The sequence below is a fragment of the Ursus americanus genome, chromosome 14 (genome assembly GCF_024610735.1).
Source record: "Ursus americanus isolate L20-20 chromosome 14, mUrsAme1.1.p, whole genome shotgun sequence".
Taxonomy (NCBI): domain Eukaryota; kingdom Metazoa; phylum Chordata; class Mammalia; order Carnivora; family Ursidae; genus Ursus; species Ursus americanus.
This window is the reverse complement of record NC_142140.1, coordinates 63,609,700-63,627,542: the sequence shown is the minus strand read 5'-3', so window position 1 is coordinate 63,627,542 and position 17,843 is coordinate 63,609,700. Positions and strand designations below refer to the sequence as shown.

At 53.3% G+C, this 17,843-nt stretch overlaps 1 protein-coding gene across 3 annotated transcripts in view; it reads left to right on the top strand.

Moving 5' to 3' along the window:
• PIK3R6 (phosphoinositide-3-kinase regulatory subunit 6) overlaps positions 1–17,843 on the top strand; it is a 54,714-nt gene that overhangs the window by 15,185 nt on the left and 21,686 nt on the right. For all 3 annotated transcript variants that reach the window (XR_015726772.1, XM_045797272.2, XM_045797273.2), the window contains 7 exons: positions 1,125–1,226; positions 9,416–9,499; positions 9,929–10,020; positions 10,717–10,785; positions 11,599–11,731; positions 11,948–12,017; positions 13,049–13,232. Coding sequence is in view for 2 of the 3 variants with exons in the window: in XM_045797272.2 (XP_045653228.2) it covers positions 1,214–1,226; positions 9,416–9,499; positions 9,929–10,020; positions 10,717–10,785; positions 11,599–11,731; positions 11,948–12,017; positions 13,049–13,232 (645 nt within the window). In the remaining variant the exon portion in view is untranslated. The remainder of the gene's footprint in view (positions 1–1,124; positions 1,227–9,415; positions 9,500–9,928; positions 10,021–10,716; positions 10,786–11,598; positions 11,732–11,947; positions 12,018–13,048; positions 13,233–17,843) is intronic.

Below are 17,843 nucleotides of genomic sequence, written 5' to 3'. Positions count from 1 at the left end.
AGGAACCATCTGAGACATAGATCACCCTTTTTTAAAGAAATTTATTTATTTATTTTAGAGAGAGAGCATGTGCATGAGTGGGGGAGGGGCAGAGGGAGAGCAAGAAAGAGAGGAAGAGAATCTCAAGCAGGCTCCGCACTGAGTGCAGAGCCTGATGCGGGGCTCGATCTCACGACCCTGAGATCATGACCTAAGCCGAAACCAAGAGTAGGTCACTTAGCCAACCGAGCACCCGGGTGCCCTGACATATATCATTATTTAAGAGCTAATTCTTTGACAGCTGTCTTTATTTCTTTGCTGATCACTAACATAAGCAGTTTTCTGAACTCTTCTGGAGAGTTTTGTGTCATTTTTATTTTCCTGGAAAACCAAGTATGAGATATAGGGTTCATATTTTTTTTTGCTACAAATAAACATATATCTCATATCATATATATGTACATATATGGTATATATGTATGTTATCTTCTCTAATCATTGCTAGTGGTGTATCACATTTTAATATTCATTTCTATGATTATCAATAGACTGCAATTTATTCAGAGCACATTATATTTTATTCCATTGAGTATATATGACATTTACCATTCCTGATATTTTCTTATTGTTCTCTCTCTCTCTAAATTAGCTTTCTCAGGTATATTTTTATTCATTTTTTCTTGGATTTGTTTCGAGTTCCTCTGCTTTTCAGTTGTGGGGCTTGTTGCTCTGGGAAGCAGGCTTTGGGGGTCCCTCCACCTGGGGTCCTGGTGGGGCAGCTGAGGGTCACAACTGAGAGCATGCATTTGAGAGCCAGATAATCAGAGTTCAGTGCTCAGTCCTTTACTTGCCAGCTATTTGACCTTGAATTGTCATTTAACCTCTCTGTGCTCCAGTTTCCCCAATCCATAGAATCAGGGAGAAGATAGTACCTACTTTATAAGATTAATATGAATATTAAAAAGTTAATAGTTTTTAAGTGTTTAGAAGAATGCCCGGCACGTAGCCAGCACCATAGAAGAATCTCTTAAATAAATCTAGGTTTTCCTCCAAGGCGCTAGAAGCCTAGGTCCCTCTCCTATATTCCCCCAAATATACTTTCTGTACCTTCCCACCACTTATGCTAACTGCCTCTTATTTTGCAGAACCACCTCTGTGCAGAAAAACAACCACTTTACTTTCCATTCTGCTGCCCGAGACAACCACATCCTCCTCACACATAGCCCAGGCTCCCATGGAGAGCTCAGGTCAGTATGATCGGGGGCCGAGGGGTCTGGTGCACCCGGCTGTATCACGGGGAAGGCCTCCCTTGCACGGGAGAAGGCCCCCAGGGCAAGCAGGACCACCTTTACCTTCACCCAGACCCCCAACTCAGCTGCCCAAATGTGCGGACATCCACACACTCGTATGAGCCCCAGGTGCTTACAGTCACTGAGCTGGACACCGGGGATAACAACAAAAATAGCCAAGATCTATCACCAAATGCTTGCATTTATTTAACAAAAACCTTTGTAGTGCTTATAATCTATCAAGTAGTGATGAAAGCACTTGACAAATATTAGCTCATTTAGTCTTCGCAAAGACCCCGTGAGGTAGATATTATCATTGCTCCCATTTCACGGAAGGAGAAAGTGAGACCCAGAGGGGACAGGTATTGCCCCCAAAGCCGTACGTAGATACTGTATCGTCAAACCAGGATTTGGCCCCAGCAACCCAGCTCCAGCGCTGTGCCCTTGGTGATTTCACTGAGGATTGCCCTGTGCGTTCATCAGAAGGACTCGTGAGGAAGGGTGTCACTATAATTGTCCTCGACTTCCTGAAAGGGAAGTGGAGGCTCAGAGAGGCTAGGTAATTTGCTCAAAGCTACACAGCTACTCAGTGGCACAGCCAGGATCAGAACCAAGGTCTAGCTCATTCCCAAACCCAGACTCTTCATGCTGTATCAACCTGAGACAGCCAGGAGAGATGACCCTTCCATCAAGACATGAGTCACCTAAAGGTCACCCCGGAAGTCCGGCAGCACTCCTCACGAGGCTTAGACTCTAATGCCCTTGAAGACCCCTCTCCCAGGGAAGGGGAGGGCACGTCCAAGGCAGGTGCAACTACCGGGCTGTTACCATCCCTAAGACACATGTCCTTTCCATGCCCCCCCCAATCATAGAGCCTCACCCAGCCAGGAGAAGGTCCATCTGAATCAGCCCAGCCCATGAACCCTGGTGTTGGGATATTCTGGGTGTCTTTAACCAGCTGGGGTTTGCACCGGCAGGATGGTGGTGGAGCCAGCCCTATGAAAATCTAAATATTTCAAAACCAACTTATTTCACACTGACTTTAATTATAACAATAGATGCATGCCATGCTGTGTTTTAGGAAGAAAAGAGTGCCAAGAAAATTTCTTTGGACACAAGCAATAGAAACCCATAGGGCTAGTTTAATTGTCAAAAATAAAGCATGGCCAAGCATTGAAGGAACAGCTGAAGCCCCAAGCACCAGCAAGGGCAGGGAATGAGTGGACCGGCCACCAGGACAGGAAGAGGTGGACAGTGACCTCAGAGAGCGCTCCACGCATTCCTCCGTGCTGGCTGTCATCTGCACAAGGTCACCTAGAGAGAGAGAGAGCCCGTTGGCCAGTTTGGTCCTGTGCCCACTCCAAGGCCAAGGCAAAGCAGGGCACCTGGGCCACAGTCTCACCAAGACTACAATGAGCAGGGAGGATCACCGAGCAGGGGAAACCACAGATATCCACCACCAAAGACGTGACAGATGACCCCCCACCACCACCACCCAAAATCAAATGGGCAAAAGGAAACATCCCCAAATTAGGACGCTTGCCCTGGGAGCTCTGAAGGGGAGTTTTCCCATTATGATTGGAACTGCAGTTGTGTGCGCTGTCTTCCCAAATTACAAATGTTTAGAAGCTTCCTCACCTTCCTATAGCCCTAAGGGGTTCCGTCACTCTTGAGTTCAGAAGAGTGGCGCCTGAAAAGGCAGATACTTATTCTAAGGGACACAAAAGAACAAAGTTGCAGAGGCGCCGAAGCTATGGTTACTGTCCCATTCCTGCAAACAGGGCCAAGATGGCAAAGATTTTCTAGAGCAGTCTGAGCCTTTGTTCCGCACGCGAGTAAGGGGGATCGGGCTCGGGATGGAAGAAAAGCGTGAGCCTCATTAGTCCAGGTGATGGTGCGTCTGGGTGCTGAGCCCAGATCTCAGGGAGCCGCTGAGATGCTGAGACAGCTGTCTACGCACCGGGGTGAGGGTGGGGGGTTCCCAGACAAGTCCTCAGCCCTGGTTGGAAGGGCAGTCCGTGAGGTCCAGATGGTCAACATGTGAGGACTCACGGGATCGGGGAGGATGGACCCCAGCTCAGGGGCCAAGGTCACAGAGAGCTCACCCTCTGAAATGGAACCCAGTGTACCAAGTGGCGTTCCTCTGTACAGAGTGAACCCGCCTCGGGAGTCCCAAGTCTGAATCGGAATGCTGAACAGCATTCCTCTCAGTTGTTTGATGGCTCACCCGGCATGAGGAAAGGAGACCTGCGGTTAGTGGTTTTGTAGGGATTTTAAAGGAGAACAGACCAGAAAGAGTTTGTTGGCAAATTTCCCTTTCCATCCCAGGGAGCGGGTGCTGATTCGGACGGTTGGTATCCAGAAAGTAGAAGAGGACAATTCTTCAGTAGTTCGAGGGGAACATCCCTTGGGAATTACAAACTCAACCTCTTTGGTGATAATTTTGTGTGTACCAAGTGACCTGAACGTCCCTGGAACCCTTGCATCTGGATGGACACGTCCACCCGCCCCCCACTTCCACTCCTCGGCTGAAAAAGACTGAGGAAGTACTAAGTTTGCTTCTTCCACCAGCCTTCCCCATTCTGATGCCGTGGTCCTCTGTGGGTGTGTTAGGAAGGGTACCCTACTGTATGCACATACGTAGAATGAGATTTATTATAAGGAATTGGCTCACATTCTTACGAAGGCTGACGCATCCCAAGATCTGCACTTTGCCAGCGGGAAACCCAGGAATGCCAATGAGGGAGTTCCAGTCCAAAGGCCGGAAGAAAACCAGTGTGCCAGCTGGAAGGCAGTCCAGCAGGAGGAATTCCCTATTACTTGGGAGGGGGGTGGTGTCAGCCTTTTGGTCTGTGCGGGCCTTCTACTGATTGGATGAGGCCCACCCCTGTGAGGGAGAATAACCTGTCGACTCAATCTACTGATTTAAATATTCGCCTCATCCAAAAATACCCTCGGAGAGATACCCAGAAGAGTGTTTGACCAAGTATCTAGGCACCCTGTGGCCCAGTCAACGTGACACATAAAATTCACCATGACAAGGAGGTATGGTATGACTTCAAGAAGACAAAGACGGGTCTGCTTGGAAAAATCTTTGAAGATTTTATTCATGTTGTGCCTGGACCCCAAGAGACTCAGAGCCCTGGTGTCTGCTGCCAGCTCCCAGCTGAATGCTCCGTTTCTGAATGAAGGCCATACCTATCGCAAAAGAAGCTAAGAAATGGGGCGCCTGGGTGGCACAGCGGTTAAGCGTCTGCCTTCGGCTCAGGGCGTGATCCCGGAATTATGGGATCGAGCCCCACATCAGGCTCCTCCGCTAGGAGCCTGCTTCTTCCTCTCCCACTCCCCCTGCTTGTGTTCCCTCTCTCGCTGGCTGTCTCTATCTCTGTCGAATGAATAAATAAAATCTTTAAAAAAAATAAAATAAAATAAATAAAAAATAAAAAAAAAAAGAAGCTAAGAAACAGCAGCAACAAAAATCAAACTTTCGCCAGTGATACTCTTTGAATCTCCTCCCACCACCGGGACAGTCAGGGAGGAGCCTTTCGGACCCTGCGACCTTCATCCTTATTGCAGGGATAATTGTCCTCTGTGAACTCTGAGCGTCTTGGTCTGGGCACCTGACTCCTTCTTTGACTAACAGGTCAATCGTCCAGAACTCTCAGCTTATCACCTTAGACAGTAATTCTCACCTTAACTATCCATTAGAGTGTCCTGGGGAGCTATTAAAAAAACAACATCACTAGTCCCCACTCCCAGAGATCTGATTTAAGCTGCTTTGGAGTGAACTGTACAGTAGTGTTTTTTAAAGCTTTCCCGGTGCAGCCAACATTGGGAAGGAAGGAAAAGGCAAACATCCTTCAAGGATGTTTGTGAGAGATCTGATTCTGTCTGGGATCACAGGGCACTGCAGAGCTGGAATGGCCAAGTGCTGCTACAGCTTCGAATGGCCTGAAATCGAAGACTGGACCTTGAACTACCTTGAGAGCTGGGACTCTTTCCAGGCAACTTCATCTGGGGCATTGGCTTTCAGCATTCAAAGCCCAGACACACATAGATAGACTCATGTTCTTCTCCCTTTTCTGGGTAAGCAGGTGAATATAAGGGGCATAAAAGGGTGGAGCTTTACAGGAAGAGCACCTGCCAGAGAGAAAGCTCTGCTCCAACAGCTCTGCGTCCTGACACAAATCACCTCTCCCCTCTGAGCCTCATTTGCCCAGCTATCAAATGGGACGAGAACCTCCGAGGTCCCTCTGGGTCTGACATCTGTGTTTGGAGAGGCAATAGGGGGCAAGAGGAAGAGCTCTCGACCTGGAATCTACAAAACAAAACAGGGAGAACAGTATTACCCTGCCAAACTCCCAGGGCTCCTGCTCAGAATGCAATGAGAGAAGATTCCAGAAAACTCTCTGCGCGTCCACGAGTCTGTCAGGGAAGGCTAGCTGCTTATGTCTCACCCACATCACCATCCAGTCCAGGCTCCAGTCTTTCAGGGACTGAGGCTCCTTCCCTCCTGTGGCACCGTCATCTTCAACACGTCTTCCAAGGTCACCAAGGAATGGGAAGAATGCGGTGGAGAATAATGCAGAGGATTTTTAAAAAAGATTTTATATATTTATTTGAGAGAGAGAATGTGTGAGAGAGAGCACAAGCAGGGGGAGCTGCAGAGGGAGAGGGAGAAACAGGGAGCCCGATGTGGGGCTCGATCCCAGGACCCTGAGATCATGACCTGAGCTGAAGGCAGATGCTTCACCAACTGAGCCAGCCAGGCGCCCCACTCCAGAGGATTTTATGTCCTAACGTTGTGTCCACTGCATTCCACTGGACAGGACCCAGCACATGGCTCCCGTCTAACTGCAGGGGATTCTGGGAAATGTAGTCTTCCCGGCAACCCAGACAAACATGAAATCGGTTCGATGAGCACATAGCGTTGTCTTGCCACACCTCTGTAAGTCTCTCTGTGTGGACGCCTTTTAAGTGCTATTCAAATGTTAGATATTAATTGTAATATGATGCCCGATAGTAACAACCCACGTCCCTGGATGGAGGGGAAGATAATAATTATGAATGTCATTTATCTATTGGCTGTTCTGAGTCCAGAATAATGTTAGATATGCATGTCATATATGAACAACCCTGAGATGCTCGAGGCACAAGAAATATCCCGTTTCTTTCTTTTGCTTAATCAAATCACGTCCAGCTTCAAGCTCTCATTTTCCAAGGTCAGTACAAATCCCAGTGTCATTCGCTTAGGGGTCCTTCTCCCCTCTTTGTGGTCGTGTAAACCCGGGGGTTACAAAGTCTTCATGATGGGAAGAGGCTGTGTGTTCAGTCTGCCGTAGCTGCAGCAGCCCCCTCCCCGAGCAGGTTGGCCAGGTGTGCATGGTCCATAGGGAGAGAGGGGGTTCCTTTGGAGACATTCTTGTGCTCTGGCAAAGGTGACCCAGGAGACCCCAGCAGTGGCCCTCGAGCGCGGACTGTAGTGCTGACCTGCCTTCAGCTGAGATCTCTGGCACCCCCGTGAGGCTGTGTCCCAGCCAGCCCGGGTCTTTCTCATTCCCTGGGTCCCCATAACCCTTGTGCTCCCACAGTCCTGGGGAACCCAGCCTCCCACCTTGGGTGGCCACTGTCCTCAGTAACTAAACACAGCAGCCTTCACCCCCAGCCCTTTGAGACAATCCAGCTCAGTTGTCTCAGTCCCAGAGCCGGGGGTCTCAAACCCAAGGGGTGGGGTACAGGGTGTCAATGAGCGAAATGAGAACAGGCGCCGTGAAGGATCAGAGTATCTGAGCCCCGTCTCAAGGGGGCAGCCCCTCCCCGGCCCCGTCGATTGCCACATGTGCGAACAATGCCCGCCTGGTGTCAACAGACTTTCAAGAGATGCCAGAGACCCAAACTTTTATGCAAAATCTGCTGATTCTTTTTTTTTTTTTTTTCAAGACACTCTACAAGCCCAAACAAAACACGTCTGCAAGCCAGATGTGGACCAAAGCCTGAGCGTTTGTTCCGGCTGCCCAGACTTTCGAAAACATAGTTTATTTGGGGCTGTCTCCTGGGGCTACTGGCAACTTCTCTATTTTTCTCTGAAACATAAAAGCTTGACTCCCTGTGCAAGGCAGGGGAACCCAGGGCTCAGAAGACAAAGGCTCGGCTGCCCCTCTAGTGAGGGGGCAGGGAGGAGATCACGGTTATCATAGTTTTGAGTTTCTGCTGTCTGGGGTGAGGCGGCTGGGGAAGGAGGAAGGGCAGAAAGAAGGAGGGAGGAAAGAAGAAAGCAGACATAATGTTTTAATAACTCCGCCTGCATTAACTCATTAAATCTGCATGCAAGGTGGAGCCAGGTAGACGGAAAGACAGCTTGCGAGCAGCCTCCATGCCAGGCTTAATGGTTTCCTTGCCAGTGTCGGGGGGATGCCGCACTGCCCAGCAGAGTGGCCGATGGAGAAACTGGGGCCGTAACAGCTCCCCACTCTCAGCCTCGGGGAGACTCAGGAACAGACCTTGATGAGGGCCAGGGGGACCAAGTGAGCGGAGGAGAAAGGGGGGGGGGTTCAGAGAAGTTGGGGTGGGGCCCTGGCCGACTTACGAGCTCCCGCCAGAGCCCTGGAGGGGCCGGTCCCTGAGCCCCAGTGCCTCGGCTAACCACATTCTACTGCCAATTCTTTAAAATGCGCGAGATCTATCCCACCTGCTTCCAAGGAACACGAGGCAATTAAGATACAGGTTAAGTAGAACATAGAACGAGAGCACCAAAGAGGAGCAGAGAGCAGACATCCCTGTCCCTGGACGTGAGTGGGTGTTTGAGGCTGCCCCCCCCCTTTGTAAGTTTCCTGACAACCCAGCAAAAGAGGAAGCCCCGAGACATGTGGTTTGGAGTGTCGGACAACCAAGCAGGCGTGCTTGCCTGTGAAGACGCGCGCGGTGAGAGCCAGTCATCAAGAGGAATTTATGGTGCGGGAAGTGTCTCTCATGCTTCCTGTTTTTAGCCTGGAGGTTCCAAGAAGCAGACCTCACGACAGGGGGGCCATGCAGGGAATTGAGGTGGGGACACAGCCCTGGGGCAGGATACAGAGAGGGTGCTGACTGACGTCCAGCTCCGAGGGAAGAGAAAGAGTCGAGGAGCTTGTGGAAATGCGTTCGACCGAGCTGTGACCAAGAAAGGCTCAGCAGGGTGGTTGGGGAGCCCTGAGCCCAAGTCAGGCACCTGGAGGGTCCAAGTCTTGGAGGAGGAGTGCCACCCACAGTGACCTGGAGCGTGGCCCCAAGCCAGGCAATGGACTGCAGGTGCACAGCCCCGAGCTCCCCCTGCCAGCTAACCTCTCCCTGTGGTGGGAGACGGGCCAGGGGCCTCCTCACCGCTCCCATGCTTCCCGGATGTCAGTGGCTCATTCTTGTACCACGCTGACACTTTGCCACGTCAGTGGACCACGGTTGAAGAAAGAACGATCCCCTGACACTCGTTCCAGTGGCGAAGGAGACTTTATTCAAGACAAGCACCCCAGGGGACAGAGACGGGGCTCAACCCCAAATGACACAAAGACATCTCAGGAGTTACAAGCCCACCAACCACAAGGGGGCCGGCGAGTGGGAAATCGGTCCGAGGAGACACGAGGAGTCTGGATTCTGGCTAACAATATTCTGCTATAACTGGGCCAGGCGGGCAGGAGACAGAATCGGGGCCAAGGCCCAGGTCTGGTGGGGAAGTTGGCTTAGGGAGCCAGAGTTAAGTTTGATAAGGGGACAATCTGTCACCTCCTGTCCCAGCATTGATCTGACATGAAATTGACTTGAAACTTAGGAACACATTATATTTTTTCAAATGCGCATTAAAATAAGTGCATAATTACTCAGGTTTTTGGACCACGTGAGTGCCCCCCTAAAATCGCCCCGTGTGCCACCAGTGGCATACCCACGGCACTTTGGGGGAAAACATGGGTTTTACAGAGTTGCTGATCGAAGGGCTTTATTGCAGACCCGCGTGCTGGCTGCCCTCTCTAAGCTGGTCACTTTGGGGCACCTCTTGGGGCTTATAGAAGGGGAGAAAGATGGTCTCGGAGTGTAGAGGTGGGGGCGAGGGTGGGGCCAGGGGTGCTGAACTCCAAAGCTCCTGGCCTCAGTGCTCCCCCCACCCCACCCCTGCTGCCCAGATGTGGAGCTGGACCTCCAGCGGAGTGTGCAGGCCGTGCTCCGGGAGCTCAGCGCCCAGGCCCCAGCCCTGCAGAGCAACCAAGGTAAGAGCCAGCAGGCAGCCTCTGCCCCCCTCTTTCTCAACCACCTCCCCAGCTCCCCGTGTGGAGCAAAATTCCTCTTGACCCTCTGGGCCTGCAAGACTTCCAGAAACATGGCCCGAGGTGCTGAGCGGTATACGGGCGGCCCATAAGCCACACGTACACTCTGCCCCACTGATGTCCCACATCCCCGCCTTCCCACCCTGAGAATTCGCCGTCCTTGACGGACAGCGGAGTAGAATTCCTCCACGTGTGACAAGCCCAGCCCTGTGCCCCCAGCACCAGGTGCCCAACTGAGGGTTGGATCTGTGGCTTAGCAGAGTCACAGTGTGGGGTCCCAGGGCTCAGGGTCTCGCTCGGGGGTGGGGGGGGTCCCCTCTAAGAGCCTCCTGCCCCGCCTGCGTGTGCTGGGCTCCCCTCTGTCCTGGCCAGGCATGTGGAGATGGTCCCTGCACAAGAAAGTCGAGCGAGATCCTGGTAAGAGTCCGGTGCTGGTCCGCATTCTGCTCAGAGAACTGGAGAAGGTGGGTTCTCGGGCTTCGGGGAGGCAAGTGGGGGGAGGAGGAGGGAGAGAGAGGCCAAGCCAGTTGGGGCCTCAGTCCCATCGGTGCTGCATCCCCCAAGCTCTGGTCCTTTGTAGACCGCCTGCGTGATTTTCAGCAGCTCTGTCTGCTTCCTGTATTTCTATAAGGGATATTTTCTTTACATTGACTCCCATGGTTTCACTCGACCTTGCATATTTCAAAAAGAAACTCTATGCCATGGCCACACATGAACAGCCCCCACTCGCAGGAACAGAAAACGCCGATAAACATAAATGCATACCTATTAAAAATGTTTCAGAATTGTTCCCGTACCACCCAGAATGATCCCCCACGCCACCCAATGCTCTGCGTTGCAGCCATTTGGGGGATGCTGCATTCAGGGATGCCTCCATGTGGGGGGGCTGGCCTGCTGCCTGGCACCAGCTCCTGCCCTGAGTGGGTGCCCCCCGCCCCCCAGGCTCTCTCAGCCAGCTCCCACCCCTGTGCTCCCTCCTCACCCACCCCTCCCTTACTGGGGCAGCCTGTGCCCCTTTCCCTCCCCTTGGCGTGGTGGGATGCTTGCCTTCTACCCCATCTCCTGCCCACCCCACCCCGCCAAGCTGCATCCTGCTAGGATGTGGGGAGCCCCCCTCGAGCCCCAGCCCAGTAAATGCCCCGCGGTCTCCTGTTTTCCAGGCAGAAAGCGAAGACCTTCGGCATGTCATCATTCCCTTGTTGCATACTCTACTGTACGTCCTCACCAAGGTGAGCGGGGGGCTGAGGGTCGGGGGGTCCTGATACCCCACGAGTGCCAGGGCGGACACTGTCCTCTCCCCCAGAGGACGCGCAGTCTCTGCCTGGGCCGAGCCTAGAACTCTCAGATTGCCTGCCCCAAACTGGCCTCTCCATACTAGCTGTGCCCTCTCCCTAATCCACCGAGGGGTGTCCTGGGGAGAAAGCAGAAGTGGGGAAAGCAGTGGACAGAATGCATGAGAGCCCCCAATGCCAGAATGAGGTCCTCAGGATTGCTCCTGTGCACACGGGGGACTGTCACCGACCCCTGCACCGAGAAGGGACAAGCCACGGAGAAAATGTCTTGAGAACAGGAACCGGGAGCTGTGTATAGTCGCGGGGGGTGGGAGTGGGCAGCGAGGGAGATGAGGGGCACAAAGAGCAGTTCAGGGGCTGCTGGATCCAGGGGCAGGATGGGGCTGGGCTCCGGCCAAGGCAGGAGGCTGGGGGTGGGGAAGGGGAGCCCCCGGGCACTGCACTGTGAGCTTCATGCCCGCGGGATAGCCAAGCTTTGAGCCTGGAGCACTGCAGGAATGAGGAGCTGAAGGGTGGATTTGCTGAAGGGTGAGACGGATTCCCAGCACAGTGCATTTGAGCGGGGTGTCAGAGAGGAGGTGTCTTACAGGTGCTGGGAGAAGAGGCTGGGGGTGGACATTTGGGAGGGAGGTGCGAGCCCAGGTCTGGCTGTCAGACCCGCCCTTCCTCCTCTCCGTCCCACTCTCCCACCCCACCCAGGGCCCTCTGTGACCTAGGGCTCTGGGCACCCGACTCCTCCCTCCCACCCAGGCCACCGGCATCACGGAGGAGCTCTACCGGAGAACCTACAAATTCTGCACAAGATTGCTAACCCTGCCTGCCCCGTACTGCACGGTGGCCTTGGACTGTGCCATAAGGCTGAAAACAGAGACAGCGGTCCCAGGTAAGAGCATCCCACGGAAGAGCTAGCTCAGGTAAGAGCTAGTTCAGGTAGGAGCTACTTCAGGTAGGAGCTGTCCCACGTAAGAGCTACAGCGTGTCACCATCTTGCTTTTTCGCCAAGGTTCCTGGAGCTCTAAAGTCCCAGCACTTTCCGTGGAAGGTGAGGAATGGGGATCAGGGACCAGGGGCTGGTTCGCTGAGGTGGTCTGTTTTGCAGGGACGCTGTACCAAAGGCTGGTCATTGCTGAACAGAACCTGACGAGTGAGCTGTACCCCTACCAGGAGAGGTGAGTGGCCCCAGGAAGGCTGCTGCCTTCTGTCCCCTCCAGGTGCTGGGACTACGTTACTGCTCACTGAGGGGGACCAGGCGGGGTGGGGAGGAGCCCCAGCAGAGCTTCCCATCCGTGACATGTGTCCAGCAGTGGGGGGTATTTTCAAGGGTGGGCGAGGCCTGCCTTCTCCGGAGGTTGCGGGAAGCAGGGTAGGTCTTTCTTCTTGGGCTGGCTTCCAAGCCATCCGGCTCCCGTGCAAAAGGTGACGTGAGCCCTGAGCCACTCTGGGGTTCTGTCGTCCCACCTCCATCCCGCCCTTGACCGTGATGCAGCACCCACCATCCAGGCAGCCAGAGGCGGCTCCGGGCTGTTTATAGCTCAGGCCCCAAGCACACCGTGGAATCTGGGACTTTCATTTGTGTGTGCCTGGCCCTTTACACAAGACTGAGCAAATGTCCACTTGTCGTGTTGGGAAGAGGGGCTGATGGAGTTGGGGGTGCCTCGCCTCCTGCCCTGCGGGCACCACGGCCGAGCTAGCACGGGAGAGGCAGCTGGAGGCGACGTTCATAGAGGGTGCAGGGAGGTGGAGGGACCCGGAGGAGCTGGCAGCTGGAATGGGGGACAGGTGCAGGAGGCTGGTTTTCAGGTGTGATCAGGCAATGGGAGGAGATAGGGCTCACTTAGGATCCAGAGTTCGCTTGGGCAGGAAGAATTTAGGGTCCCTCCTGGAGGGCGATGTCATCAGTGGGCCACTAGGGGAGCTAGGGGAGGGAGCACGATTCAGGTTGGGACTTACCCGGACACGAGACTAGCCCTCCTCCTCCCCCCCCTCCCCGCCCCGACACGGATGAGCTGCTCCTACCTGCTCTGATTTGCCACAGTCCCCACCGCTCCCTATTACCACCCCCCTCCTAGACTTTCGAATTCGAGGCTGTTTCTGGAGAAACAAAACACTTGGGGGCTGCGAGGCTCTGAGGGTGCCCATTCGGGGGCTCCATTCCCGGCGGTCATCCTCACCAGCCCCCCACCACCACCTTTGCCCTCAGGGTGTTCCTCTTCGTCGATCCCGAGCTGGTATCTCCCTCCGTGTGCAGCGCCCTGCTGCTGGAGATCGAGGCAGCGCAGGTGCACCAGACCCCAGAGGCCTGCATGCGCCACGTGGTCTCCCACACCCTGCAGGCTGCGCTCGGGGACACCTGCCACGCCAGCGCCCTCCAGCGGAAGCTGAAGGTACTTGCCCCGTCCTAGCCCTCCTTGGCGGCAGCCCACGCCAGGGCTCCTACCCATCCTCCCCCTTCTCCTATTTTCATACAACCTTCCCCTCAATCAAAAATGAGTGCACGCTCACGCAGGAAGATCTGAAAAAATGCATGCACGTAAGCCAAAAGAGGAAACAAAAATCCCTCGCGCCCGTCCACCCAGACATAGCAGCAACTAACACTGTGGTCTGTTTCCTGAATCATACTGAGAACGCTCATCATCGAAGCTGCTGTCGAGTGAGTGTCTGCTATGTTCCGGGCGCTGCGCTGAACGTTTCGCGTGTATCACATTTAAGAATTCTCACCCCATCTTAACAATGTTGTGAAATGGATACAATTTTCCAAACGTGGGCACAGAGAGGTTGCACACCTACCCGCGGTCACACCGTTACAAAGGGAGTTGAACCCGGACTTGAACCCGGATCTCTCTGACTTCACACCTACATTCCACCGCCTCCCAGCCCCACTCCCCCACCACTCCTTTTTAACAAAAGGAGATCCCAAACTCTGTATACAGTTTTTATCCACTGCACGCGTATGTGCATTTATATAATATTGCTTTCCCCGTGCCATTTGAAATACGCCAGATGGAAACGTTTTCCTTGGAAAATACCAACTCCTGTGGGTTGCACCATATTCTCACCTGTGAACGTGCTCTAATGACTTAACTAGTCCCCTGTTCCTGTCGTTGGGCATTTCATTCATTTCTCACTCTCACCTGCTTACTTCCTAATTTCTCTCTCTAACTCAGCCGGGGCCCCTGCACACAGCAAGACTCCAGTAGGTTAGAGATGCTCCAGCCAAGGGTTGCAGCAGGTGCGGGACTTCTTAGAGGGGGAGGATGCCACCTGAGAGCGTGCGTCGTGCACTGTGGGAGGTGACCTTTTTGAGGGGAAAGGCTCCGGTCCCCCCAGGCAGCTGGGTGGGATCATGGCAAGGTTCCGAGCTCGGGTCTGTGGTGCTGCTGGTCTGGGAAGGACAGGCACCAGAAGGGGGGGGGCAGGTGCTCTTGGGGTCTCAGCTATCCCCCGCATGTCCTGCCCCAGGAAGGGGTGTCAGTCCTTTGTCTCAGACCCTGCTTTGCCCATCAAGATGCATCAGATGTGGCCCCTTCCTCCTGCCGTTCTCCATCTGGAAGCTTCCATCCATGCTCTGAGCCCAGCATCTTGGACCCATCCTTTGACAGTGCCTTTTACATATGCCTGGCTCCCTCCTGAAACCAAGATGATTGTTTCCCATCCTTTCTTTGCTCTCAAGGAGCCCTTCACATCTTCAGAATCCCATTCCTTTGTGGTTGCTGGGACCTGTGGAAGGTTCCTGACTCACTCCCCTTCCCCACTGTCCTTTATGTCCCTGATTGATAGCACCCTCTTTAGGGAGTTCACAGCACGGGACCACATCCTGGAGGAATGCACCCTCAGCTCATACCTAAGCCCCATGTTGGTTTCAGCCCAGACACCTATGGCCCCTGATGGGGTTAATATCCCTTCTCCCTGCAATGGGCCATGGGTCTCAGAAAGGTGAGGAGGGGAGGAGTTTGTCTGCTGACCCAGCAGCCCCCACTGCCCCCCAGAAGCTCTGGTGATGCTTTCTGGCTTCCCAAACAGGCCATAGCAAAGGGGTCTCTTTGACACAACCAAAAACATGTAAGAACACTGATTTTCATTTCTTGGTGATCTGGGCAAGAGCTGATCCCAAGCCTCACTTCAGCTCCAAGTTAGACCCAGCTGGGGCTTAGGGCTTGGCTTAGGAATGAGGCTGGGCTGAGTTTGAGGGTGTCGGGAATGGGGACAATTGAGAGGTGCCACGATGGGAGCGGAGTGGGGTTCAGGCCTGGAATTCACAGGTCAGTTATTTTGCAATAGGAAAAATAGAAAAGAAAAGAAAGCCGGAAAGTAAAAGCTATATATTTTTAGGCATAGTCAACATGTTAGGCCCTAGCAGGCTCCCCTGTATGCAGAGCCCTCTGCTCTGAGTGTCTAGTGTTGTGTCTAGAGAATTGGGGGACGGGGCTGAAGAAGAGCAAGGAGAGCTTATAGGGAATGCGTCACTGATCTGAAGTGAGAGACGCCGGGATGCCCGGCATTCAGGTGTCCTCAGCCTCCGGGCACTGCTCCAGTCTGCTGGTGCTAGGGCTCCACACATCAGCCTGGCCTGGGGCTCTCCAGCGCGTGTTTCCACCCCCCCACTCCCCACCCCCACCCCCGAGAGCTCCAGCACCCTTATCCGGAGTCCTGCCTCTTGTAGCAGCCTTACAGAAGCCATTCCCAGCCGTAGCTGCTGGGCCTGGGAACAGGTGAAGCCTGGGAAAGGCGGCTCGGCCATTCACGGTCTGGTGGGTGGGCTTGTCTGACCACCAGCCTACATCCCGTCTGCTGAGGCCTGGTCTGAGGCCTTGGTCTCCCCCTGTGTCCGCGGGACCAGCTAACAAGGTCTCCAGACTGGGAGGTCGGCTTGGGACCCTCTGCAGTGTGTTCTGGGTGCCGGAGATGGGGTGTCTCCAGGCAGGGCTATCCCATGTGGGGTCAGGAGAGCAGGAACCAGGGGAGGCTGCTTGGCAAAGGCTGGAAGGCGGGGATTTCAGGAGGGATATGGGGATGAGGCCACGCGAGGGGTCTGGAGGCACAGAGTTGGGAGCCAGATCTCGCCAGATCGGCAGTGGGCCTGGAGACCAGCCGCATCTCCGCGGGGTCACCTGTTCCTCTTGTCCTCAGTCTCCAGAGCCCCAGAAAGAGTTCGCCCACTGCTGATTCGGTAGGAATCAGGGTTGTCCCGCATTATCGTGAGGGGCCAGGCCTTTTTACTTCCTTCCACATCTGCTAGTTATTGGGAGGGTACTGTCCTCAGGAGCGGGGCGTGACCGTGGAGGTGGCTTTCTTCAGGGGAGGCCAACTTTGGCAAGGGGCTCAGCTCGCCGCGGACAGCTGCCAACACTCCCAGCAGCAGGGCTCGTGAGTGCCTCGTTCCCGAAGGTGAGGATCGGGTAGTCACGTGGCATTTGTCATACCACACAGTGTCAAAGCCAAAGTCATTACAGTGGCCTCTAAAACCCTCTGAGAGCAAGTGCCCTGGATTATGTTCTCTGGCTGTTTTCCCTCAGCCCACCCACCACTAAAGAATCCCATCTCCTAGCTGAGAAGACACGGAGTTCTAACGAGCACACAGGCAGGCTCACCTCTGTACTGTGCTACGGGTCTGCCAAACAGGGTCCTGGCTTCCCGATTAAGGGAGAGGAGGTCATTCTGACCAGCTAGGGCTCCAAAAAATATTTGCAGAACGAACAAATAAGGCACTTAGAGGAATACATGAATCAGAGTTGGAAAGGGCTATAGGGTCTATTTCGTCTTTTGCTTAATTTATAAATTCATTAAATATTTACGGAGCACCCACTATGGGCCAGGCATTGTTCATTCCAGGTGCTGGGATCCAGATAAAAATTCCTGTCCTCAGGCAGTCTATATTATAGTGTTTCTCACTTTCTTTCTCTCTGTGTGTGATAATAAACAAGTAAAATGTATAGTCTGATTAACAATAGCTAAAGGGGAAAATGTGCAGAGAAGAAGGATGTGAAATTGGGGGGAAGGGCTGAAATTTTAGATTTATCATGTCATCAGGGAAGTCTCCCTGTCAGGTGACTTTTGAGTCAAGTCCTAAAGGAAGTGAAAGAGCCAGCCATATGGATATCCGAGAGAACATTCCAAGCATAAGGTACAGCAAGTGCAAAGGCCCTGGGGTGTAAGCATTGTCTGGTGTGTTTGAGGAATGATAAGGAGACCTGTGTAGCCAAAGCAGAGTGGAAGAGAGGGAGAGTATAGAAGATGGAATCAGATGGAATCAGAGAGGAAATGAGGGGGTGGGACAGAACTTGGGGACATATACCGCTGGAGGCAGGAAGCAGCCATGCTAAAGAGCACGGAATGCATAGTGAGAGACTTACAAAACCTGTTTCCATTAATTTCCATTTAGAAGAAAGGCTCAGGGTGGTGCTTTACCCCTAACTTCTTTTACACTAACTTCCCTTTTTAAAAAGAGAAGGCAGCAGGGGCGCCTGGGGGGTGCAGTGGGTGAAGGTCCAACCCTTGGTTTTGGCTCAGGTAGTGAGCTCAGGGCTGTGAGATCGAGCCCCACAACGCCCTAAGGCAAGCCCCCGGTTGGAGCCCCATGTGGGGCTCAGCGCAGAGTCTGCTTAAGACTTTCACTGCCCTTCACCCTGGCGCTCATGCATGCACTCTTGCTCTAAAATTAATAAATCTTAAAAAAAAGAGAGAGAGAGAGAGAAGGCAAGCTCCAAGCTCTAAAGCTGGGCAGGCCACATACCTGGCTAGAATTTAATAACAGTGCTTCGTGATCCTTATATTCGCCTTATTGTTATAGTCACGTTATTGTCTGTTACCACTGCGACACACGCCTTTTTATAGAGAGAAGCAACATAAATTGTCCCTCTGAAATCGTTTTGAAGCAAAAAAAGTGAGCTGACCGAACAAAAAAATAGCAAGTAAATACTAGCATCGGTGGGATGTCAAGGTAGCATAGGAATGACAGCAGTCTAGGGAATATTCAGGAACTGTTTCGTGAGTATCTA